Source organism: Halichoeres trimaculatus, unplaced genomic scaffold, assembly GCF_033239565.1.
Source record: "Halichoeres trimaculatus isolate MK-OKI-2021-1 unplaced genomic scaffold, fHalTri1.1 fHalTri1_scaffold_3, whole genome shotgun sequence".
NCBI lineage: Eukaryota > Metazoa > Chordata > Actinopteri > Labriformes > Labridae > Halichoeres > Halichoeres trimaculatus.
In genome coordinates, this window is record NW_027437181.1 from 1,853,595 (window position 1) to 1,880,127 (window position 26,533).

The 26,533-nt window shown below is 37.5% G+C and overlaps 1 protein-coding gene across 1 annotated transcript in view; it reads left to right on the forward strand.

The window, feature by feature from the left end:
* Positions 1-2,371: 2,371 nt before the first annotated feature.
* LOC141787972 (CD151 antigen-like) overlaps positions 2,372-26,533 on the forward strand; it is a 42,392-nt gene continuing 18,230 nt past the window's right edge. The window contains exons 1-3 of the mRNA XM_074666738.1: positions 2,372-2,573; positions 9,657-9,741; positions 16,907-17,098. Of these exons, the coding sequence (XP_074522839.1) occupies positions 9,658-9,741; positions 16,907-17,098 (276 nt within the window). The 5' untranslated portion in view covers positions 2,372-2,573; position 9,657. The remainder of the gene's footprint in view (positions 2,574-9,656; positions 9,742-16,906; positions 17,099-26,533) is intronic.

The window sequence follows — 26,533 nt, forward strand, 5'->3', positions numbered from 1 at the left end:
AACCCCCACACTCCTCTAATAGACGGGCACAGGCTTTCTGTGGCCACAGGTTGTTCAGGTGGTTGGTTTGTATCAATGATGTTTTACAGATTATGATTGGATTTTGTTTGATACGACAGATTTGATGCTGAATGATTCATGTGACTAGTTTTTAAACATGTCTGGAAATAAATCAGTCGGTTTAAATTTGATATCACGTCTGAAACATGTTTTCTTTTCGTTCATTTTTGAGCTTTTAATGTCCTGCTTATTTTTGTGTTACTGTAATTCTTATTTTCCCACTTAGCCTTTTAATAGTACAGGAAACACATTAGATTATCTTTGGCTTACCTGGTGCTGCATGTATGAAATAAACTAATAAATTAATAATAAATGAATAAACAAAAAAGTATAAATAAATTAATAATAAATGAATAAAAATTATAAATAATGATAATAATAAATAAAAATGATAAATAATAATTTAAAAAATAAATAATATATAAGCCATAAAAGAATAAAATAAAAAATAATTAAGTACTTTAATTTTTTCTGCCATTTATCGTCAAATAATGAATTTTTTTACTTTATTATTCCTCTTTTTGTTTGCTTTTTTTCTCTTTGACTCTAAATGCATCTCAATGTTTCAGCAACGTGAGTCCCATTTCCATCCAACATTACGGTAATGCTTCTTAGAAAGACATGTGGAGTAAAGCCAGAGGAAAACCACTGCCATCTAGTGGTCAATCTGTGTATCTACATGAACAAACTGGACTGCTACAAAGATGAAGAGTTGGGAAACTGGTCTGCTGTCATGGACTGTGGTAGCAGATTTATTTAAGGGACAAAAAACAGGTGTTTGTTCAATTTTTTTTCATAAGATGACATTTGAAAATGTTAAAGACTTGCCTGAAACAGTACTAGGAAGGGTTCATGAGCTTGAAGAGGACTAGGGCTTCTTAAGTGAAAAAAGACCAATTTAATATTCCAAGAAAATCAGAATTATGACTTTTTTCTAAGATAATATCTAAAAAACAATGACACACAAACAAACCCTGTATTGACGAACAAATCATATTTAATACATGAGTTTCAAAGAGCTCTACCTCATCAACATGATACTAAGCCCCCATGCAGATGAAATCATCCACAAACTTTTTTTTTTTTTTTTTTCTGGGGGGGGGGAATCAAAGCCAATTTTCAATAAATTAAAAAAAAAAATACAAAAAACTTAAAATAATTACAAATAAATAAATAAATAAATAAAAATAAAAAAATGAAATAAAATGAAAATGATAAAAATTAAAATAATTACAAATACATAAATAATAATAAATAATAAATTTTTTGTTTGGCTTAAAAAACATATCAATTAAAAAAATAAAATAAATTAAAGATATATAAACAAAAATCATTTCAGCAGCCAAAGAAGTATTGAAATCTTGCAATGTAACTTAACATCAGTCTATCAGGCATTGTTCCATCAGCTTTATGTGTCTGCAAAGTAATGATAGCAAAGCTGTTTTTTAAAAACTCCAATTTATGAGTGTAAACATATACAATTTATGTATATTAGTAACAAAAAACAAACATAATATAAGCTATAAAAGAATATTACACATCCTAATTGTAGTATGCGACACTGAATGTAAATCAATTAACAAATCATGACAAATGAGACCAAAAACAAAACTTTAATTAAAATTATTTTGACCTTTATTTGCTCATCAATTCATTCCCTGTTCACAATAAGCTACTTTTTTTTCTTCCTTTTTTTTTTTTTTTTTTTTACTGGATTACATCACATTATATCACTTTATTTTATAGTTTTAACCAGGGGCTGTGTTATGGGTGGGCCCAACGGTCCCAGGCCCACCCACTTTCTGAAAGGCCCACCCTAAACTTTTCTTTGAAAAAAAAAAAAAAAAAAATTACAGGGAATTTTTGTAAAATGTTGTCACTTTATGATCATTTTGTTGTTAGATGCCTTATATTTAAATTCAATTAAACATATTTTAAAATATGATGCACTAAAACATGAAATACAATAAAATATTAAAGAAGAAAAGAGCAACTGCTTGGAAACATACAAGTAGTTGTAGTTGTAATAACAGTAGTACATAAATATCTTTATTAAGTAAGAGTCATCTACTTACTTTTGTAATCTAAGGCCCCCCCATAATTAGTTTGGCCCCCCTTAAAGCGAAGTCCTGGCTCCGTCCCTGGTTTCAATCACTGTCAATGTTCAGCTAAATAAAGTGGAGCTTACAACAATGGTCATAAAGTACTAAAAATACTTCAGTTTTTGAAAACGGCTGATTTCTCCCTGTGTTAGAGCCCCATGTCCCGAGCATCGCCCCGGGACAGTGAAAACAGGCCGAAAGCATGCAGGTGGCCCGGGGTGGAGCCAGTCTGCGCCGCAGCAGCTCCTGCCTCCCTCCCTCAGCTCATTTTGATTTCTGTAGCCTCCAGCTCCACTCGGCTGTGGGAGAGGCCTTGGTCCTAACAGAGGTGGAATGAAAACAAACAACATTTAGGAATATCTCACACGTATTTCATCGCTTTTACACCACCAGAAAACAAAGAAACGACAGGTAAGAGGGAGAGGGAAGTGGTTTCTCTGCTGAAGCGGTGTTAGCTCATGCTGCGGTGTCGCGTTACCCGGACGGTAGCATTGTCGTCTTTTGTACCACAGTCAAACACTTCAGGGCTTCCTGTTTAAGCTAGGATTACAGCAGAACTTACTGAAACGTTATGTTTGTCTAAAAAAAGTTGGTTCTTTTGGTAAAATAGTTCTTTCTGCCTCGTTGTTTCGGCGGAAGCACACAGAGGAGGGTCGATCTAACTTCAATCTACCACCTCCGCGAAGTCGCCGACTCGCATTCGTCCAGCCTCACTCAGCAGACTGACCTGTTACTCACATAAACAGCTCAAATTATATGTGTTTAATTAAAATATTTTCTGATAATAGATGATCATTACATATGAAGGCGGGAAATCTGTTTTAAAGTGACCCCTACGGCTTGCTTCTCTTTGTCGGTGTCCCAACACGCGTTGGTCAGCGAATCTTCCGCGTGCAATACACAATGAATGGAACCGACCCATGCCGCATCACTTCGCTGTCGCTGCGCATGGGTAAGCGAAGTGATGCGTTGAAACGCTCATCTAAAAACGGTAAAAGAGTAAAAATAACGTTAATTCTTACTTTTAAAGGCACTTTTTCCACTTATTGTAGCTTAACTGTTTTATTTTTTAACCTCACTTTGCATATTGGCCAATCAAACCGCAGATATTCATCATTATCGGGGTTTTTCCAGTCATTTCAAGGTGAGGTCTCAGGTATGACCATTTCAGAGGTGACTCACCTGTATCAGAGGTTGTATTTACACTGGTGGATGAATGTGGCACACTCATGTTTCAGTCATTCCAACTGCTTTTGTCAAGATTTACTGATATTTTCCTCAGAGAAGTTTTGAAAGCAAAGATAGACTTTAAAAAAAACTTTTAAAAAGCTGGAGAAAGAGAAAATAAGCTCAAAATTTTTGTGGAAATTCAGAGATAGAGGTCGTATCAAATAGACCAGCTTTGGATGATCTACACAGTGTAAATGTTGCAATAAATAGACCATATGTAAGATCATTAATATTTTATTCAGGCTTTTTTAAGCAACTAACTTATTCATGAAAGAGGGAATCTAAATGTGTTTTCTAATTTGAATCTAATTTTCTGAATTACTCTGACATTTCAGTCTGTATCAGTTAGGACAGCTGAATACTGACAGGAAACAGAGTCAGAAAATGCAGACGCAGCAGATCTTTGTGGCCAGAAGTGGAACCAGCAACTGTTGTGAAAAGGGCTAAAGCCTTTAGTGCAAAAACCACCTTGCCAGCTGGTGTCCCGACAGTGGGTTTGTGAAATTTGGATTTCCAGTCCACTGAAATTCAGTTTAACACTTCTATCTACCAGAGCAACCCGTCTTCTTTTTCTTTCCAGATACTTTTTAGATTATTTTATCATTTATTTTCTCATATCAGATGTTAAAAGATGAGGATAGATTTTCCTTAACGGAGGTCAAACTGGAGGTTTCAACGAACAGCCTAAAGGTTCACAGTCAGAGTTTTTAGATAGCACACTTTAAAAACAACCCCACTTAACCAAAGTGCTAAAGAAGCTTCAAGACACAATAAATAACAAAAGTAGCCTCAGTAAAAGGAGCAAATTAAATATTAGAGTGACACGTTCAGCGGGTATTAAAAAGCATCAATCAGTGGAGAAGTAGAACTCTGAACAGGAAATTATTGTTTGACTGTAAAATGACAAAGATACTTTGCAGGGAAGAAGAATGGTTAAAAAGTATATAAGAGTATTTTTCCTATAATTTAAGATTTAAAAGGTTTTGGACAGCATTGGGAATGTCCCTATCCAATACCTCGATTGGTATTGGCGCCTTAAGCCGCGTTTCCACCAAGCAGTCCGGTTCGGTTCAGTACGGTTTAGCACGGTTTGGTACAGTTAAGCCTGATCCTGTTTGTGTTTCCACTGCAAACTGTGCCCTCTCGTTGTAGGCAGCGTGTAAGCCGAAAGCCTCAGGTGTTGAACAATAGCGTGACACCGTAGCAGCGCGACACAGTTTACCCCGCTAATAAATCCAACGAAGAAGAAAAGCAAAGTTAACAAAGAGCAGAGATGAAGACATGCAGGATCGGATAGCATTGGATTTCATTACGTGACCGGGGCCGATCCATTTTTCATGTGTTTTCAGTAGGGATGCACGATATTATCGGCGCAATATCGGTATCAGCAGATATGAAAATTTCTGCCGATATGCACAGCCGATAAGGTGCTATTCAGTTTGGATTATTATTATTTTCCATCTGAAAAATCAGCTCCTTAAATAAAATGCAGCACTTCATTTATTTTCCCTGCAGAGCTCTGTGTCTGTCACCAGGTTGTTACAGTAGCTCTAAAATAATCAAATGCAACTTGGTTATGTTTAAAAATAAATTGTACATTTATAGTTCATGTGATCTAAAGAAATTATTTTTCTGTATTTCAATACTGAATGTCTTGAGTTTGAAAAATAATACATTTCTTATTTATGGTAAAATCAAATGTTTTTTTGTCTTGTTTTATGTGTGTTTCTTAAACAAATAAGACCATTACAATAAGAGTAACATATAAATTCCAGTACAGGATAGACTTAGCTTTCTTTACAGTGAAAAAAACAAACAAACTTGTGATTATCGGTATCGGTATCGGCCAAAAGGGGTTTTGATATATCAGCATATCGGATATCGGCAAAAATCTAATATCGTGCATCCCTAGTTTTCAGCACTGTCATGCTTTACGGCTGCTGTATATCAAACCTTGTTGCAAACATGTCCACTAGGGATGGGTACCTCTCACATTTAAAACGATACGGTACCAATGCCTGGTACCTGGCAATTGGTATCCGTACTCAACGGTACCAATTTTCGGTACTTTTATGTGTTTATGTGGTAAAAAATATAAATTTGTTTAGAATAGAATAGAACTTTATTGTCATTGTAACAAGTACAACAAATTTGAAGTCACAGCAGCAATCAAGAAAACCAAAGTAAGAAAGTGAATAGAAAGTGTAAAAAGCTCCATAAGAAAATAGATGCTGACAGCTTGTCCATCATTGTCCAGTCAGCCAGCCTCCACCTCCACAGGGTCCAGGACTGAGCTTCTTCAGCAGTCTGTTCAGTCTCTGTCTCCTGGATCCTGTCTGCTCACAGCAGGTGAAGCTCTTCACATGTGGCCTTGGTGTCTGCTGTTAGCTCTGTTAGCCATGTCTGTGAATAGCATGATGCTACTCTGCCCTCTGGTATTCCCTCTGTTGCTGGGTTAGCACAGCTAGCTCGTCCATCTTATTGGAGATTGATCTTACGTTCCCAATAACGATGGATGGAAAGACAGGTCGAACCAGCACGTTGTCCTCACCTCCTTCTCCTCACCTTATGGGGAAACATCTGGCCTAGCACCAGTTAGCATTGACATGCTACAGGCTGCTAACAGCTGATTTCACATGTAAACAATGCAGCCATGGTTACATGTAGGATCTCCAGACAAACACAGGAGAAAAAATAGTAAAAATATCACTGAAGACACAAACAGTTTGGTGTCCACGACCAACAAACGAGCCATACAAAGTTATGATCCACTCCAAATACAAAGATTATGAAAAGAGATGAAAAAACTACAAGAAACGGACAAAGAAGAAGTAGCTGCTGCAACAGGCAGCCATAACCTTTGTGCTTAACGATTCCCTGATCGATTCTTCGACCCAGAAAACCTGTAAAGCTACAGAGAAGATTCACAGGAGGAACTGATAAGGGAATTATTATCAATGGTATCAGTAAAATCTCTCCTACCTAAAGATAGCTTCTCTACCCTGCAGTCTGTGAGCTAATGCAGACCCATAAACTCCCCTGGACCTGGTCCAAGTGTTTCCCCCTTCTGTAATTCCCCAGATTAGCTCAGACATTTCTGAGTGTCATTTACAGAGTGTGTCAGACACACGGTACATCCTGACTGTCTTTACCCGGCAGCAGTTGGAGAGAGAAGTCTGTTAAAGTGGATCTGTTGTAGTTTTTCCTTTTTTTAAAGAAGAAAACTGGAGAGATGGTACTTTCCTCTGAGCCAGCTGTTTCCCATCCAGCACAGAGTCAAATACGCAGAGGTTATTTGACTTTAATTAACACCATCATGTTAAGAGGGCCAGATGGTGGACGGAGAGACAGCAGCCCAGACAGACCGGGCCCTCACTCACTCATTCACCCAGCGCTCACATTAACGCCAGCAGGAACGCGCGGGGGAGGGGCGGCTGACGGCAGAGACAGGAGGGGCGGAGGAGACAGGCAGAGGAGGGCGAGTCTGGGCTTGAGCGGAAACTAAGCCAAGAAAACTGTGGGACAAATTAAAAGAAACAGACTAGAAACAGAGATTAGAGGAAAGACGCTGTGGGAACATCGTCACGCTGCCGTTTGAACACTGAGACTGATGAGATAAGATTTAATCTGTGGTTAAAAATCTCAGGTTATGGATTACATCATCCTGGACATATTAACGTGCAGCTAACAGATCATTTCTGCTGAGGGAAGCGTTGGATGTTGGTGGTTGGAGCTTCCAGCCTTTGGCAGACGCGGCGCTCCTACTCGCTGCTTAGTCACGGATCTCTCTGCGAACACATGTAATAACTCAGCTCGCTGATTCTGCCTACACCGCTCATCTGATGCTCCACTCCCCCGTGCTCTGCATTAGCCCTGTAGCAGCTCATTTGCTAAAAGCACCTAACGATAAAGCCCCAGTTTTACATCCTCCATGCCAACCACTGCTCGTATCATTAGACCACAGATTCACCGGGGCATCATTTCATTTAGAGCAGGGGTTTGAAACTTTTACTGTCATCAGAGCCATTTCCCCTGAGCTCAGCTTGATTAAAGTCATTCTGGAGCCACAAAATCTAATTTATCTTCACGATAAACACAATAAAGATAAATAGTATAGAATTCAATCCATAGCTAAAATCTAGTGAATAATTATTGAAGTTTTTTTTTTAAATAAATTTGTATATGCAAAGTCTTGTTTTTGATTTAAAAAAATATAAATATAAATAAGCAAAAATTTTCAAAAACATAAAAAAATCCCCAATAAAATGAAATTTAAAAAATGTTTTACATTTTAAAAATGTCACAATGTTTTAGAAATTCCAGAAATAAATAAATGAAATTTAAAGAAATCTTAGTATTTCAAAAATTTCAAAAGGAAAAGTTTAATTTCTAAAATGTGCAAATAAAAAAAATCAACAAAGAAATCAAGAAATTTCAAAATTGCTTAAAGTTAAAAAAAAATCTCAAAATTATTGAAGTTCCAAAAATAAGAAAAAAAAGGAAATTTCAAAAAGTCTTAACACTTCAAAAAATTTTGAAAGGAAATTTTTTAAATTTTAAAATTTTTCATGAATACCACAGATTCCCCGAAAAATCATTTCATTTAGAGCAGGGGTCTGCAACTTTTACTTTAATCAGAGCCATTTTCACTGAGCTCAGCTTGATTAAAGTCATTCTGGAGCCATAGAATCTATTTTATCTTCACGATAAACACAATAAAAAAATTGTAAAGAATTCAATTCATAGCTAAAATTAAGTGAATAATTATTGGAACAAAGAGTTTTTTTTTTTTTCAAATTAATCAATTTGTACATGCAAAGTCTTGTTTTTGGTTAAAAAATATAAATATAAATAAGCAAAAATTTTCAAAACATAAAAAAAATCCCCAATATAATGAAATTTAAAAAATGCTTTTAATTTTGGAAAATTCACAATTTTTTTTAGAAATTCCAGAAAAAAATAAACAATAAAATTTCAAAAGATCTTCACATTTAAAAAAGGAAAACTCAAATTTTTAAAATGTGCAAAAAAAATAAAAATTCTATGAATTTTGAAATTTCAAAATTGCTTTAAATTTTAAAAACTTCACAAAATTATTGAAGGACCAAAAAAAAGGAAATTTCAAAAAATCTTAACCCCTCCAAAATTTTCCAATGGAAATTTTTTTTGAAATTCCAGAAATTAATAACAAATGAAATTTCAAAAAATCTTAACACTTCAAACCATTTCAAAAGGAAAAATTAAATTTCTTAAATGTGCAATAAAAAAAATCTACAAATTTTGACATTTCCAAATTGCTTCAAGTTTAAAAAAATTCGCAAAACTATTGAAGTTCCAAAAACTAGGAAGAAAAAGTAAATTTGAAAAAATCGTAACACTTCTAAAAATTTTAACTGGGAAATTTAAATTAATAGATTGTGGAAAAAAACCCCAACAAATATAATTTCTTTTTTCAAAGATATTTTAAGATACTTAAACCGCGCTATTTTAACTTAAATTTGTATTCTATTTTCCTTTGTACAAAGTTCTTTTTCTCATTATTAGCATTGCTTTTTCTGACTACTTAAGCTTTATTTTTCTATTTATGTAATATTTATACACATTCCTTGTACTCTGGAAGACACTGGGTGGATAAACACTTTTCTAATTCTGATTCTGATTCTGGAAAGAGCTTCCAGTTTCCCCTAAACGACCAGTCAAAACAGATAAAGTAAAAATAAGAAGAAAAAAACTGTGAAACTTTAGCTCAGAGTAATTAATGTAATTAGAAGAGCTAGCACCACCAGTTTTTAATCCCCCTTGGAGGTTTCTGTCCACATATCTGTGCTGTGTTGGATGGGTCTGCCAGTCTTAACTAGACTCAGTTCACATCACTTCAGCTGCATTTTTTAAATCAAGATACTGACAAATCACATCGATTAGACGCCATCTTTTATCTGTGCTTGTTTACATCTGGGTAGTAGAGCATTCTGGCGTTGAACGGAGCCTCAGCCCAGCATTTGGGGAAATAGGGACAAAATATTAACGCTTTGTTTCACCAGCTGGTTTTGGTGGGTGAAGATGTTGGATCATGTGGTCCATAAAATTTCCACATCCTCAGTAAACAAAGGAACCAGTGGTGATCTTTGTTTTGTCTCACTTACTGACAGTATATATCATCTTACCACACATAACCTGAAGAAATTCAGAGATTTTGGTCTTTATCACATGGTTTTATGTCTTTTATGATTTTATAAATGACACTAAATCTGTCGTCTCTCCCAGAATGGGGGCCTACGAGGAGAAAAAGGAAACATGTGGGACCGTCTGCCTGAAGTACCTCCTCTTCACTTTCAACTTTCTCTTCTGGGTAAGTTTCCACTTTGACAAAGTTAATCCTGCTCAAAGAACGTAATTACCTGAGTGTTTGTGTTGTCCTTTAAATTACCTGCGTGCTTTGGGAAGAGTTTTCTTCAAAATCCAGGCGTGTCTTCAAAATGAAAGAGTCACTTTGAGCAAAACTTTTGGTCCAAATAACATTTTGCTCACCAGGAGAAAGTCTGAGATCTCAGGAAAAAAATGCCAACATAAAGCTGGAGAATGTCGAGTTTCTTCTGACTCTGACAGACAGAGAAACTTGTGCTTTTGTGGTCATGAATGTTTTGTGTAAAAATGTCTAAAAAGGTAAAATTAGCCGACAGAGCTCCTCCAACAAAGCCTCTCTATTCATACCAAAGATAACCGCCTGATGCGTTTCCAGCTCAGAGGAGCAGAGCTGCTGCGTGCCTTCACCCAGGACACAGACGATGCATTCACTGCCCGATCCGCTCAAACTTTCCAGAGTCAAGAATGTGGCATTTTGGGATGAAAGCAGCAGAAATAACTGATCTCATAGTTTCACCCCGTGGTGCAAAATAGAGTCAAATATCACAGCAGCCGCCTCAGCGTCAGGAGAAGAAGGGTGTGTGTCTTTAGGGTGTGAGGGAGGAGGGTGTGTATCATGTTCTCAGTGTGTGAAATCACTCAAAGGATCAGCTCTGAGTTTCTGAGATGCTGAGCCACAGATTTCCTTTCTGTGTGATAGAAGTTGAAGAAACTCTCCAGATACAAGATTTGATCAGTCATCACATCACAGTTTTCCTGTGTGTTGTTCAGAAACTCAAACAACAAACTGAAAAAGTCAAAGCTGTTGTGACATCTTTCTCTCAAAACCAGCTTCAACTTTTCAACAATTCAGCTTCAGCAGCTTTTCTTTTCTTCAAACAACACACCAGCCTTCCTCTCACATCAATAAGTCTTTGCTGGGCCTGACCCTATCGCTGGTTCACGGGTTTTCTCCCTTCAACACTTTTGGTAGGCACTGACCCCTGCAGACCTCAAAGAGCTGCAGATTTAGAGATACAGTGACCCGGTCGTTTACTATCACAGTGAGGTCCTTTTCAAAGCCGCTCACATCATCTCTCACATCATCTCTCTCATCATCCACAGGACAGTTTTTTTTCTGCTGACAGCACAACAACTCTGAGGACAAACCGTTTACTCAGTGCCACACATACCATGCCGTACCATACTGTAATGTACTGTACCGTACCATACTGTACTTTACTTAATCCTACCATACTATACCATACTGTACCATAATGTACCATACCATACCATACCATACCATACCATACCATACCATACCATACCATACCATACCATACCATACCATACATAACCAGACCATGCTGTAATGTACCATACCACACCATATCGTGGTAGCCACTGACCCCTGCTGAACTCAAAGAGCTGCAGATTTAGAGATACAGTGACCCTGTTGTTTACTATCCCAGTGAGGTCCTTTTCAAAGCCACTCACATCATCTCCCACATCATCTCTCTCATCATCTCTCTCATCATCCACAAACTAGTTTTTTCAGCTTCCGTTTTACTCACTGCCACATATGCCATGCCATGCCATACCAAACCATAATGTACTGTACCGTACCATAATATACCATAATGCACCATATCAAACTATACATTACCAGACAATACTGTACTGTACCGTACCACACCATAACGTGCCGTACCTTACCACACTGTACTGTCCATACCATACCATACCATACCATACCATACCATACCATACCATACCATACTGTACTGTACTGTACTGTACTGTACATTACCAGACCATACTGTACCGTACTGTACCACACCATAATGTACCGTACCTTACCACATGGTACTGTCCATACCATACCATACCATACCATACCATACTATACTATACATTACCAGACAATACTGTACTGCACCGTTCCACACCATAACGTACCGTACCTCACCACCTTGTACTTTCCGTATCATACTACAATGTACCGTCCGTACCAACCGTACCATACCACGCTGTACCACACTGTACCATGCCATACCATACCGTACTGTGCTGTACCCTACTGTGTCGTACCGTCCCGTACCATACTCTACCATACTATACTGTACTGCACCACACCAATGTACCGTACTGTACCATACCAAACCAACTTTATTTATAAAAGACTTTTAAAATCAAACACAGCTGTGAACAAAGGGCTGTATTGGTATGTAAAATAAAAACATAAAAACAGATAAAAATAAAAACAGGCACACATAAAAAAAAGATAATATTAAAAACAGTAAATAAAAGGGAATACGATCAGGCAAAATCACTGGCTGACTCAAAACCCAGATCGGTAACAGTTGTTGTTAGATACACTGTCAAGGGTCCAAGACCACCACAGGTTGGACTCACAGGAGCCACTTGGTCCAAACGCCATAACCTCTGTTTTCTTTTCACTAAAGGTTAAAAAGTTTAGGGACAACTAAGATTTAATGTTGTCCTGACAAGCAAAGAGTGGTTTTACTGAAAAGCTATTACCCCCACCAACAGGTGATGAGATAATCAACAGTATTCAGGTAAAAAGTCAGCAATCATAATGTTTTGGCTGATCAGTGTTTTACATTTAAAGGTACAATCCTGAGTTTTTTTGGCTGTGTTGACTTAGAGTTTGTCAAATAAAACAATAAAATCTAAATTAATGAAATAAGAATTAGATATGGATTGGCTGTCTAAATTCAGAAGAAAATAACAGGGAATACTTTTTGTAAGTCTAAAGTTTGAACAACTTTCTAAGAAAAATCAAAATCATTAGAATGAATGAAGTTTTCAAATATCTGGTTGTTAAAAATGAGTTGTTGCAGAAAACGTGTCTTTAGAAAGTAAACACACTTGCAATGTCTCGAGACATCAAATAAAAACACAATCTACTGTCCTCTCAGAGCTCTATGAACTTTGTTTGGTCCGGTCTGTTCCTCTCTCGGCCACTAGAGGTCAGCAAAGTGTGCTTCTCTCTGAACTTCCAGTCACTCTTGGTAAATCTCCATTAATTCCTGCGCTGCATCGAGCCTCAGCAGCAGCAGACAGAGCTGCAGCTCAATCTCACGCTGAGTGATTATCACAAAGGGCTGGACCTCAGCCGCTTGCTTAATGCTGTGGTTGTCTGGGCCGGGGCTTTTCTGTGGTTAGTGACCGCGTTACGGGGAAGTTGTTGGAGCTTTATTCAAATGAAAAACGAGTTTCAGAAACTGTTTGATGTGGTTTTGTAGAAAGAAGACACATAAAATGACTGATACTGGAAACTGGATTTAAAGAAAGAGATTTTCCAGCTCCTGTAAAGTTCTGTCTCTGGGTGTGGTTTAGTCCGTCTCCAGTCGTCATCTCCTACTTTTGAATGAAGATCTAAATTAAACCACTGTGGGATTGACGGCTGCTGGATTGACGGCTGCTGGGTGACAGATTTGTGTTGCATTGCACCATCTGCCGCCTGTCGTCGTAATATCTCACTAATTTTATTTCTTCATACTTTGTGAGCTTAAAATTACTGAAGATGGTTTTATGGTGAATCTGATGCTGGTTTATTCAGACTTTCTGATGACTCTGGTTTGGATTTCCTGAGAGGAGCGTGGTTCGGCCTCCTGGCCCTGAAAACAAACTTATATCATCTGAAAAAAAGAGAAAGCAACACAGCAGCCAGGAAGCAGTCAGCTCAAGGCTTTAAGTCATTTTTCCAACCTGGCACCCGTACAGCTCCAGATTTCTACATAATGTTGCTTAAAGGATTATAAAGTGCCTGTAGAGTCAAAGTCCTTCATCACAAAACCTCTTCAAAGCTTTTTTCACCAACAGATTATTGTGAAGTGATTGATTCTCTGGATGTCTATAGAATATAAACACACTTCACTGTCGTCTTTTATTGGTGAAGGTTGGTCATAGAGGGTCCAAATTTATGAATATATGATTTTTATTGTCACATAAAGACGACAAAGCAAACCTGAAAGTCTGTATTAAAGGGCTTAAACCAGAGAAGAAGAATGGAAATAGTTCAAAGTTATATCTCAATATTAGAGATACACTGATACCAGGATCTGTATCAGTGGAAAGGGGCCGATCTTTGGTGTAGACCCAGGCGACCAGCTCTTTGCCTTTTTTTTCTGCATCACCAGTCTACAGGATATGAAAGTTCACAAGTGAAAAGTTACTTTTCCACATTCTGAAGCTTTGTTTTGCTGCTAGTAGGGCATGCAGGTTATTATTACCGCCCCCAAGGAGGTTATATGTTTGTGAGAGTCTGTTTGTTGAAGAACAACATAGCTAAAAAACTAATGGACGGATCTTAGTAAAATTTTCCGGAAATCTTCAAAATGGGATCATGAAGAAGTGATTACATTTTGGAGGTGATCCGGATCAGCGTCTGGATCCAGGACTTTTTAAAAGGATTCTTTATCATTGTGAGATAGGGCTGTTTTCACCATATGTGTATATAACTCCATCATAAATGGTCGGATTGCTTTGCAAAACAATACAAGACAAGGTCGCCATAATTTCTGTCAGATTTTAAAGTACGATCCAGATCCTGGCAATATTCTGGATACTAAGATCCAGAATAATAAATATGTACTGGGTCATCATCATTTTCAACACTGTCAGGAAACAAATTATCGTAAAAACCTGCAGCTAACACCAAATTGTAGCAGACAGTCTGCTGAAAGGGAGTATAACATTAAAGTCGGACTAAAGTGTTGGTGACAATCACAATATGCCTGGCGGAGGTCTGCGCTCCCTCACTGGTATTCGTCCATACCCAAAGCTAGGGCTGAACGATTTTGGAAAATAAACTAATTGCGATTTTTTTGGACCCCCTACTACCAACACCACCAACACAAAAAAATAATTTTTAGTCAAATTATTATTTTTTCATTTAAATCCATGTGAAATGAGATAAATTGATATGAATAATATATCTTTAACTATTACAAACACAGTAGAATATTGACTGATTGATTCAACTTCAAGCCTTGAAGACCTGTGATAAAATCATCATTAATTTCCTTAAAGGGATAGTTCAGTTTTTTTGAAGTGGGGTTGTATGAGCTCTATGTGACCACTAAGGACATTAGATACAGTAGAAAGTTGTCTCCTCTCCCTCAGTAAGACACAAACTGTAATCGATGGTGACGAGGAAATAGACGCTAACAGGGACAGACCGTACCAAATTCAAAGGCTATTTTCTCTGCCTACAAGAACTAAAATCAAAGAGTAATAAAACCACAGTTTAAGAGTACGATACATAAAATATTTTTTAAGTACATTAAGTCTTCGGAAATATAAACATTTATCCTGACCTAACTAACTGGTCATGTGTCCTTACGCGCAGCGCTAGTGCGCTCCGTCCCCCCTCCTCCTTCCAGCTGTAGGGAATGTAAACAAGCTATGCTTCGAGCGCTGGTTTTAGCCTCGTGTAAGTTTGATAAAGTATCGTAATTCTTTTGTTTGTACTCTAAGGATTGTGAGGCAGCGTAGGAAATTCAAAATGAGTGACTATGACAGCGACGATGAAGTTTCATTCACTTTGGAACCAAAAGGATACCTGTATGAACCGGGGTCCACAGAAGAAGAGCTGCTACAGATGGCGACTGAAAGGAATACAGAGGAAACATCCGCGGACACTGGACATCAAGATGCTGAGTGTTACTGCTGCCACGACTATTGTTGTTGTTGTTGCTGTTACAGGACACTCCAGAATTCAGAAGAGCAGGAAAATCTGTGAGATGAGTTATACAGAGTTGTACAGCGAAAGGACACATGACCAGTTAGTTAGGTCCGGATAAATGTTTATATTTCCGAAGACTTAATTCACTTAAAAAATATTTAATGTAGCGTACTCTTAAACTGTGGTATTACTTTTTGATTTTAGTTCTTGTAGGCAGAGAAAATAGCCTTTGAATTTGGTACCGTCTGTCCCTGTTAGCGTCTATTTCCTCGTCACCATCGATTAAAGTTTGTGTCTTACTGAGGGAGAGGAGACAACTTTCTACTGTATCTAATGTCCTTAGTGGTCACATAGAGCTCATACAACCCCACTTCAAAAAAACTGAACTATCCCTTTAAATAAAATCAGAGAAAGGAACAAGGTTACTTAGTACCAGTAAGAGTACCCCCTCTTGAGTACTCACCCATATTGAGTACTAATACTACTTTTAGAAGTTGTTCATGATGCAGGGTAAGAAACAGTTTTGGCTGAAATTGTTTAAGGTCAAAATATTCTGAATCTGAAAACCAATCCTGATCAAATCCAGATCCTGATCCTGCCGTAAAACCATCCTGACATATTTCCCCCACAGCGCCCCCTAATGGAGAACATGTTCCTTGGTCAGAAGCAGAGTTTGCTGATGTTTACGCAGGAAACTGATTATCTGGGATTAGAGACACCTAAGGGACAGGTGAGCCGTGATGTCATCAGTCTGTGATGATGGAATGAGGAGGTTTGGCGCCACCTAGTAACTGATTTCTACAGAAATCCCTGAATTAAAGAGTTAACATGTAGGGCATTTATCTGTCGTTAAAGCTGCTGGCTCTCGGTCATTCTCTCAGTATAAACGTGACTTTAATGAATTTTGGCCACCTCTGCTTCAGGGCTCGGTGAATAAACACGAACCAGGCTGAATCCGGGCTGAGTCAGGCCTGAGTCTGGGCTGAGTCCGGCCTGAGTCCGGCCTGAGTCCAGGCTGAGTCCGGGCTTTAAGACGCTGGGAAAGTTGCTGACTAACGCCCCCCTTTAAACGAATCGCCCCGGCTCAGATCAGACGTCTCTATCTCTCGGGTCTGAGCAGAACTCTCAGCCGTGGATTACTGACCCACGCGGCTCAGTCAGCTCATTCACAAATCATCCTGCTGCATAATCTGATTCAAGATTAGATTATCTGACGTGGCGGCGGCGGCGGGTCTTTTTTTCAATCAGTTCCCTTCTGACCGTTGTCAGGCATTAATCTCAGGTTCCTCCTTCATCACTGTGAAGGAGACTCGACTGATGAATAATTTAAACGTCTTCTCAGTTTTGTCTCCTCAGTGTTGGACGTGTGTGTGTCAGCGTGTGTGTGTGTGTGTGTGTGTGTGTGTGTGTATGTGTGTGTGTGTGTCTCACTCTCTAACCCGTGCTCCTCTTCCCCCAGCTGGCAGGCGGCGTTGTGATGGCGGTGGGTGTCTGGACCTTGGTGGAGAAGAGCGACTACATCAGCCTTCTCTCCTCCAAGACCTACGCTGCCTCGGCCTACATCCTGGTCCTGGCTGGAGTCATCGTCATGGTAACAGGCGTGCTGGGATGCTGTGCCACCTTCAAGGAGCAGAGGAGGCTGCTGCGAGTGGTAAGAGATCACGTCGCCGTAGAAAGAGACGACACACACTGAACACACACTGAACACACACTGAGCACACACTGAACACACACTGAACACACACTGAACACACACTGAGCACACACTGAACACAGCCTGTAAATCTGATGAAGGGTGGGAGAAACCAGTAGATTCTGATTTTCTGAAACACAATTACTTAACTTCCTCAGGACACCGCTCACTGTTCTTAATCTAAAATCCTTAACAGTTTTAGTTTTCTCCCTTTTCTCTCATAGCTGTCTTTAAAAATGAGTTTTAAAGCGACACAAGTCGGCTTCTTGCTGTGAAAAAGTCATAACGTTGAATAAAACTTAACCTGCACTTCTGATCAGTTTGAATAAGAAATAAAAAAAACAATGAACTGATCACAGATTAAAGGAAGAGGATTAGGGCCACTAAAAAGGAAATGCACCTAATTTTTTTTATTATAATTTTTTTAAAGAAAAAAAAAATTTTTGACTTTCTTTCTGGTAAAAAATAGTAAAAAAAAAAAAGAAGAGTTTTTTTTGGTTTGTTTTTTTTTTTCTTCCGAACTGCTTTTTTTAACTTAGCTGAAGATTTAAGAACAAAATCCAAAACCGCAAAAACATTAAATGACAAATACTTAAATCACCAAATACCATGATCAGCTCAAAACAAAATGAACCATTAATTTTATTTAACACTTACTTAACCTTTATTTAAAGTGGTCGGTCCCACTGAGATTAAAAACCTAAATGTAGCATAAATGTAGCAGCGTCTGTGATCTCTTGATGTCTCCTGGAGCTGGTGGGATACAGAGTGGTACTGTAAAGAGTGTCCTTAATGGAGGACTGTGTTGGTGCTGGATGAAGCTGACGAGCTGGCACTTTTTTTGACTCTTTTTGTCCTTTAAAACATGGTCATAGACCACTTTGTGGCTTAACTTTAAATGTTTGAATAAATTGATCATGTTGCCTTGGGGAACAGACACGACAGCGTGACAAATTTTGCAAGTAATGTCCTTCTGCTGGATGTTTGACGACTTGAAGCCAAAATACTTCCAGAGGGCTGAAACAGTCCCACCTTTTCGTCAGCTAAAGGCCCTTTCTGCCATGTTTGTAAACTGCTTCCTTCACGGGTTGCTGCTTGCTGCTGCTGCACACACAACACCAGGGATGTCCCGATATTACATTTTCACTTCCAATACGATACTGATACTGCAGCATTGAGTATTGGCTGATACCGATATTAATCTGATACGATATCAGCATTAAACATGCATACTTTTTTACTTATTCTGTAGTATGTTTGTCATGTTAGAAAAGGCTTGATTCAGTGATATTATTCAAACAAAGAACAGTCGTCAGCAACAGTAGGTATGAGAAAAAACTGACCCATTTATTATTAACCAATGGGGAACAGAAACTGCTTTTATCGGAGATTTTTGATGCATTCCGATACGATACAGATACTTGTTTTTTTGCTGATATCAATATCTGACTGGGACACCTCTAATAAAAACAGATAAGAGGTGGGAAAGCAGACCAAGACCTGCCTTATTAATGACAGTGTACCAATGTGTGAGCCTCCGGGTCGCCAAAGCAGAGCATCCAACCCATTATTGTGCAGCTCACAATAATTGGTCTGAGGTTTACAGTTTGTTATGGAGACACGGTGCAGAGGCATGTACAAAAGATCTCCATAATCTGAAACAGGTCAAAAAGTTGCAGCAACAAGCTGCTTTTTACATTAAAGAAAAACACAACTTGTTTCTGGAATAAAAACCCAGTTTTAGCCTCAGCTTTTCACTAGACACAGCACATGAGGTTTAAAATTCAATTAGGCATCACTTAGGAGTGAGTATCGGCAAAATACTCACAACACTTGTTGTGATATATTACACAGTTAACTATTTGATTGAAAACAACTTTTCTATTTTTTTGTATTTGAAATTAAGTCAGGTACAGAGTTTCATACAAACACTTAACTTGAAAACAAAAAATGCATCAAGTTTTCTCAAGTTTTTCAAGAAATTATTTGGTGAAAGAAGTGGTCAGTTGGTGAAACTGATAATTATCACTTGGTTTAACCAAAGTTACTCATAAAAAAACTGATACTAAAAAAAACATTATTATCTAATCAGTCTACTACACTGTAAAAAATTAAACTTCAGATGATTTTAAACCAACTGACCCAAAAATAAAGAGAAAACATGAATGTTCACGGCATCAAACCCACATCATCAAGTTTAAGAATAAAATATTTTGATTACACTTTAAGATTATATTTATCATACAGTTTATGGGAAACTTACAGCGGATTAGCTCTTTGGCGCCATCTACTGCAGTGGAGGTGCGGAAGACGTATTGTGCTTCCAACTCACCTGAAGTATGAATTTTTATTTGAACAAAAATAACGATATTGAGATAACTTGCTTCAGACTCTTCACTGAGCTTTGAGGATGTGTTTTAAGACCTGTTCAGAAAGTAGTGTCGTCTGGTTGTTAAACACTCTTCATCCGTCGGTCCGTCCGTGTATTTTCATCCACTTATCTGAAAGTGGGTTGCTGGGGCAGCAGTCGAGGCAAGTTGACCCAGACATCCCTCTCCCCAGCAACGTTTCCCAGCTCCTCCTGGGGGATCCCGAGGCGTTTCCAGGCCAGACAGGAAATATAATCCCTCCAGCAGGCTCTGGGTCTACCCCCAGGCCTGGTCCCAGGAGGAACCCAGGAGAGGGGTATTAAAGAGGGGTCATAGAGTAAAAATAAAACATGCATACGTATGTTGAGGTATCACACACTCAGACCCTGAATCAGTCTCCGCTCAGACAAAACAAACTCCAAACAGTCGCTTCTCGTTAGCCCTGATTTGTTTTGGCACACTCTGCACCTGGCGCTGAGTTATGCCGACAAACACCTGCACGCGCTCAGATCTGCTCACAGTATAAACACACAGTCTGTCTACACACAGTGTGTTGTGCCGACCCTCATCCACATATTACAGCAGGATGTGTTTATGCATGCTACTTTGAGCGTGTAATGTTAGCGTTGTATAAACGTAGCAGAAACAGACGAGTCCAGGACAGTCTGGCACAAGTTGAAGTTTTAGCAGACGCCAAATTAAAGCCAGTTCACTGTGATAGAGATCCAAACTGCAAACTCACTGCTGAATGTTGTTTGGTGGTTTGTTTTTAAGTTTTACTTCTTTTAGCAGAGATAGACTGATATTGTCAGAGCCGATACTAATGCCGATTATCAGAAGCCAAGGAGGTTGATATTTGGAGCTGATATTCATCTGCAGTAAAAGTGAAAATACTGGTGTCAAATTTTTAATATGAACTCTGACACTCTGACAATTAATAGCTCCCAAAAGTTTGCTACAGTAAATAAAGCCACAAAATCTACTTTATCTTCAGAATAAAGACAATGTCTGAAATTTTACTGAAAATTAAATTTTAGTGAGAAATTACCGAAACAAGGAGCTTCTTTTGAATTAATAAAATAGTACATGTGAGGCCTTGTTTTTTTTTATTTTTTATTAAATATGCAAATATTAAAAAAAAAATCATAAATTGTGAATTTTAATTATTTGCAAAAATTTTAAAAATGCAAAACTGTTGGTAAGTAAATCTTTGAAAAAATTGCACAAAATTTCCAACTTCTAAAGATTTGCAAAAAAAGATAACTTCGCAAAAATCTGAAAAGAAAAGTGATTTTGTAATAATTTACAAAATTAAAAAATGCAAAACATTTTGAAACAGCAAAACTTTGAAAAAATTGCATAGCATTTCCAGTATTCAAAAATTTGCAAAATTTGTTTTGAAATTTCACAAGTTGCTAGAGTTGTCAAACAATTTGACAGTTTAAAAGTTTGCAAAAATTAAAATAGTTACAAAAGTTTTAAAAGTTTGTGAATTTTTTAATAATTTGCAAAAATTAAAAAAATGCAAAACTATTGGAAAGTAAATCTTTGAAAAAAATTGCACAAAATTTCCAACTTCTAACAATTTGCAAAACATGTTTTGGAATTTCAAAAGTTGCTAAAATTGTCAAACAATTTTGAAATTTAAAGATTTGCAAAAAAAGATAACTTTGCAAAATATGAAAAGAAAAGTGATTTTGTAATAATTTACAAAAATAAAAAAAATGGAAAACATTTTGAAACAGCAAAACTTTGATAAAATTGCATAGCATTTCCAGTCTTCAAAAATTTTCAAAATTTGTTTTGAAAATTTCAAAAGTTGCTAGAGTTGTCAAACAATTTGACAGTTTAAAAGTTTGCAAAAAAATATTTACAAAAGTTTTAAAAGTTTGTGAATTTTTTAATAATTTGCAAAAAAATGCAAACTTTTTGAAACATCAATACTTTCCAAAAATTGCATAGAATTTCCAGATTTTGAAAAAAAAAATAAAAAAAATGTTTTGAAATTTTAAAAGTTGCCAAAATGGTAAAACAATTTGAACTTTAAAATTTGCAAAATAAATAATAAATTTGGAAAACTTTTTAAAAATTGTGAATTTGTAATTATTTGCAAAAATTTGAAAAATGAAAAATTTCTCAGAAATCGAAACTTTGCAAAATTGCACAGAATTTCTCATTTGCCAAAATTTAAAAGAATTGTTTTGAAATTTTTTAAAGTTGCCAAAAATGATCGATTTGCAAATTTTAAAATTTGCAAAAAAAAAAAACAAAAAAACAAATCTTAACTTAAAAAAACTTATGACAAAATGATAACATATGTTGATTGTTTGGCTCAAATCATCATTTTTTGTTGTTTGCTAATGTCTTACTACATATCAATCATGTATATTAATCCAGCACGTTGTCAGTTAAATGAATCCATCCACACAGAATTAAAATCTGTATTTTCTTCCAGATTAGTCTTTTTGTAGATGTAGTTATCTTCCCAGGGCTGTAAAACTTGAGGTTAGCCACAGGTGCATGGAAAGTTGGTGGGCTGTTGATGTTGTAGGAGGTGAAGTAGAGCGGTGGCAGGCTTTATTGACAGATGGGATGAAGATTTAGTTCAACTAAATGTTAACACAGGATTTTATTTAGTGTCAGTGTCTTTAATCATCAATACCCTCTGGAAGAAAAATAACAATTCTTGATTTCAATAACATTTTTAAAGCTACAAGGAGCCACTGCAGGATCTTCTCATACTCGTCATCGTACGCGCTCTCAGCCTCTGAATGAATCTTGGATCCAGGTTTATTCCCCTCAGATTAGTGTTGGCCGTGTGTTATCTCCTGAGCACAGCTGACTCCAGGTAGATTAAAAAAAAAAACACTCTGCAGCTGTGAGAGTATCTTACAGCTTAAAAACATATCTGTAAAGTCTATACATCCTGCTCACAGAAACAGAGTCCGGGTGGTTTGATTTATCGCTCAGACACTCCTGAACAAATGGAGCAGCGTGCTCCACCTCCTCTGTGTGCCGTGCAGGTTAGAAACGCTCTGTGCATCCTGAAGAGTGAAGATTAGGCCGATGAATCACGGTGAAGAAATGAACTTGTCGGCAAGGAGAGATGCTATCGAGATTGCTTAAGAGGGCAAACATAAGGGCGAGGTGGCAGCAGCAGGAGGAGGGGGGGTAATTGTTTTTCCTGTATGTGCTGAGCGCTCCGTACCTGCTCAGAGGACGCCAGGGCAGCTGTGATTGTCTCCACTGTCCTGGAAGCTAAAAGGTCGAAAGTTTGCACCAGAAAACAGCTGATCCAGCCGCAGAAACACACGCTGATAATCTGCTGCTGTTCAGCCCACATGACCCGCAGCAGATGATTAAAGAGGGGGACCAATCAGGCTCTGCGTTCGGCTTTTAATGAAGTTTTCACCGCACAGAGTCTGAGAGGGTCAGAGGAAGAGACAGGATGACTCTGCCGTGATGGAGGGCGTGGGGAGTCTGCAGCTCAGACTTATTGTTTTGTTGGAGAGCAGAGACAGGACGGTGTAATGACTCAGCGAGAAGAGGAGGAAGTTTCCTCTTTATAAACTACAGCGCCAAGTGGGAAGCAGGGCTCGCACAGGCTGGATCACCTGTGGAGACGCTGACTACGTGGAGTTTGACCTGAGGTTGTGGGAGTAGGGCTCAGTGATTAATCAGAAATTAATCAAAACTCACATTAAGAGCTTCTAACTGACGTAAAACTGCTGAGTCGATTATTTCCATTTTTTCCTTCCTGTAATTTTTTCTCCACTTTAACATCATCCACTTAAAATACACAACAGGTTGTGTAATTACTCCACACGATTAAAATTATTTATTTGGCAAGCAAGACACACATTTTTACATTTTCTCCTTTTTTAGGTTTTTTTTTTCCCTGAAACATTTTCATCCCAGCCGAATAAATGACCCTAAAGTAACTGAAAAAAGCATGCACAGATGACAAATTGTTTCAAAAATATAAAAATATTTACAGAAAAACTGGGTTTGGAGGGAGACAGTTGTGCAGTAATTAATTAATCCTGATTTTGATCAACTTTAGACCTTTGTTTATCACCATCACTGACAAGGCAAGTTTATTAAAGCACATTTCAGCAAGGCAATTTAAAGTGCTTTACAGAGAAAACATATTAAAAGAAAACAATTAAAATTCAATTAAAAATTAGATTCAAAATAATAAAAAACAAAACAAAAAAAAAATTAAAAAAATAAAATAAAACTGATTTTAAAACATATTTTAAGATAAAAATATAAAAAATATAAAAAAACTGTGTCATTAAAAAAATAAGTTATTTAAATGAATTGTTAAAATGCTCTAATAAAGACAGCTGTAAAAGGTGAGTCTTCAACCTGGATTTAAAGGAACAGAGCGTTTAAGCAGACCTGATATCCTCTGGCAGTTTGTTCCAGATATTTGGAGCATAGAAGCTGAATGCTCAGTGTTTGGTGTCGGCTCTGCCAGAAAATTTCCATGAAACTACAAAAATGTCTCAATACGAGTAACTTTTCTCTTAACTACAACGACTCAGAAGTTTGGTTCTGATATCACGAGGGGCTGCTCCTTAAATAATATCAGAATCTGGGAAACGTGGAAAAACTTTCAGTGTTTTCAGTTTCTTGCTCATTCTTACCTATGGTCCAAAACTAAAGACCTTTTTACACAACAATGTTTCATCTGAAAACGCTGTGAAAAAAATCTGTGTCTACACGGAAATGCCAAGGGGCTGAAAACGCTGTATTGAGCATGTCAGGTAGATCAACACGGTAGATCACCACCATCCTAACAACGATACTGATGGACTGATGCTCAAAGCGGTGCATAATGTCAGCGTTTCCACTGAAAACGCCGGCTTACTGTTAACACACCAACGGTGTCAGAAAAATCCCAGTTTTGAGGCAGTTTTCAAAAGTTTGCGTTTTATGTCAGCTAAAACTCAGTTTCCGTGTAAACGCGAGGCTGAAACGCAACACAACTTAAGCGTTTCACCCTAAAACCGTTGTCGTGTAAACGGCCCCTAAAAAGAAACTGTCCTCTTTGTGTTCTACCTTGTTTACACTGCAAAAAAATGAAATCTTATCAAGTGTTTTTTGTCTTAATTTAAGTAAAAATTGGCTTGTTGTACTCAATTTGAGCCACATTCAACTGACCAGTCCAGAAAAATGTCTTTCTTCAAGTTATTTAAAGACAAAGTGAGGTCTGAATTGCTGTAACAAGTAAAAAAATATCTGCCAATAAAAGAAGAGAAACATTTCTTGCATTAAGACATTTCTCTAGTTTCAAGCACATTTTTTTATTCCATTGGCAATTGTTTTTTAATTTGTTGCAGCAATTCAGACCTCATTTTGTCTTTAAATAACTTAAATTAAGAATTTTTTCTGTCTCATATTAAGTCTAAAAAGACCTTTTTATTACTAAAAATAAGACAAAAACCCTTGATAAGATTTAGGTTGTTTGCAGTGCAATACTAAAGCACAGGTATCTCTGTTGGTATTGCGCTTTAAAAATTGGATTAGTGCATCCTTAATTTAGAAAAGGTTGTAATTGAAGGAAAGGACCAGAAGTTTCCAAAGTTTTTAAACTTTTGAAATGAAAACGAGCAGTTTCTGCCGAATTGTCTGTAATCACAATTATATCCTGATTAGGGCTGAAACAATGCCTTGAAAAAATTCAGTGGCTCGTTTACAAAAAAGGATGGATGGACTTTCTCTGCCTCGGGGAATCCTTTAATTTGAAAAGATCAAAGAATGGTCTTGAACCTTTTTTCCTTTTTTCCACTTTTTAAAACAAATTTTTATTTGAAAAATAACTGCTCTTAAACCCAACAAAAATGGGTTTTGTTTGATTACTCAATTAATTGATGTAATTTTCAGTAGAATACTCGAATACTAAAATATTCGATAGCTGCAGCCCCAATCCTGATAACAATATGATCTTTCAAACTTTTATAATGTCTGCCTGCATAAGTAAAGAGTTAACAACAGGTTTAGCTTAAAACTAGAGGAATTACTATTTCCTACTTTTTCCTTTTTAAATGATCACTCATTTATTAGGATCATGTATTTGTGGGTGGAGCTAAAAAAGGGAGTCTGTGGGCTGGGCCCATGAAAAATTTGCCAAATCTTCTCCACCGATGCCAAATAGTTATTCTTCATGTATTATTTTTTATCTATAGAGGATCAAAAGCTAAACTGTAGAGTTAAACTCTGCTCAGAGTCTTAACTCCTCCGTTTCCTCCTTGCGTCTCCTTCACTTTGACGTTGTGTGTGTGACTCTGTGTGTTTCTGTTTCACCGGGGGCCACAGGCCGGCAGAGCAGCACCAGGGAGCAAATTTTAGAAGTCTCTTCTTTGTTCTTCATTTTTGTCTGGCCGCTCTGCTCGGCTCGCTGCACGCCTGACCTGCAACCTGATTGAGTCCTTCATGACTTAGTTATGATGATCATTACTCATGAAGGGCGGCGTTTATTCTGCTGCACGGCAGAGCTTCAAGGAAAGTCTCTGCAGCTCCAACCAGGGCTGGAGAGCCAGAGAAAGAAATCCAAAAAAGGAAACAGAAAAACAAGTTTGAGCTTTTTTTAATTCACTTCCATCAAAACTGGTTTACATCAGCTTGTTTGGTTCATTTGTGTGCGTGACAAACAAGTGCATCCTCTCCAAAAGGTGGTCTGGGTTATCTTCCCCAGTCATCCCTCAGTGTGTTGTGTGTTTGCTGAATGCTCGGCACGTCCTGAGGAGCTGAGATCACAGCCGTGAATCACAGAGGAGGAATGAACGGGTCAGGAGGAGGAGGAGGAGGGAGGAGGAGATCGCCAAAGATGGAGAACATAATGGAGCTGTGTGTGTGTATCAGCTTCACTAACTTACAGTGGGGAAAATAAGTATTGAACGCTTCAACTTTTTTCTCATCACATTTATTTCCAAAGATGCAATTCAAACAAAATTTCTCCCAGACATTGGTATTAATTCAAATAATCCACACATGAAAAGTAATCACAACGTTCAGG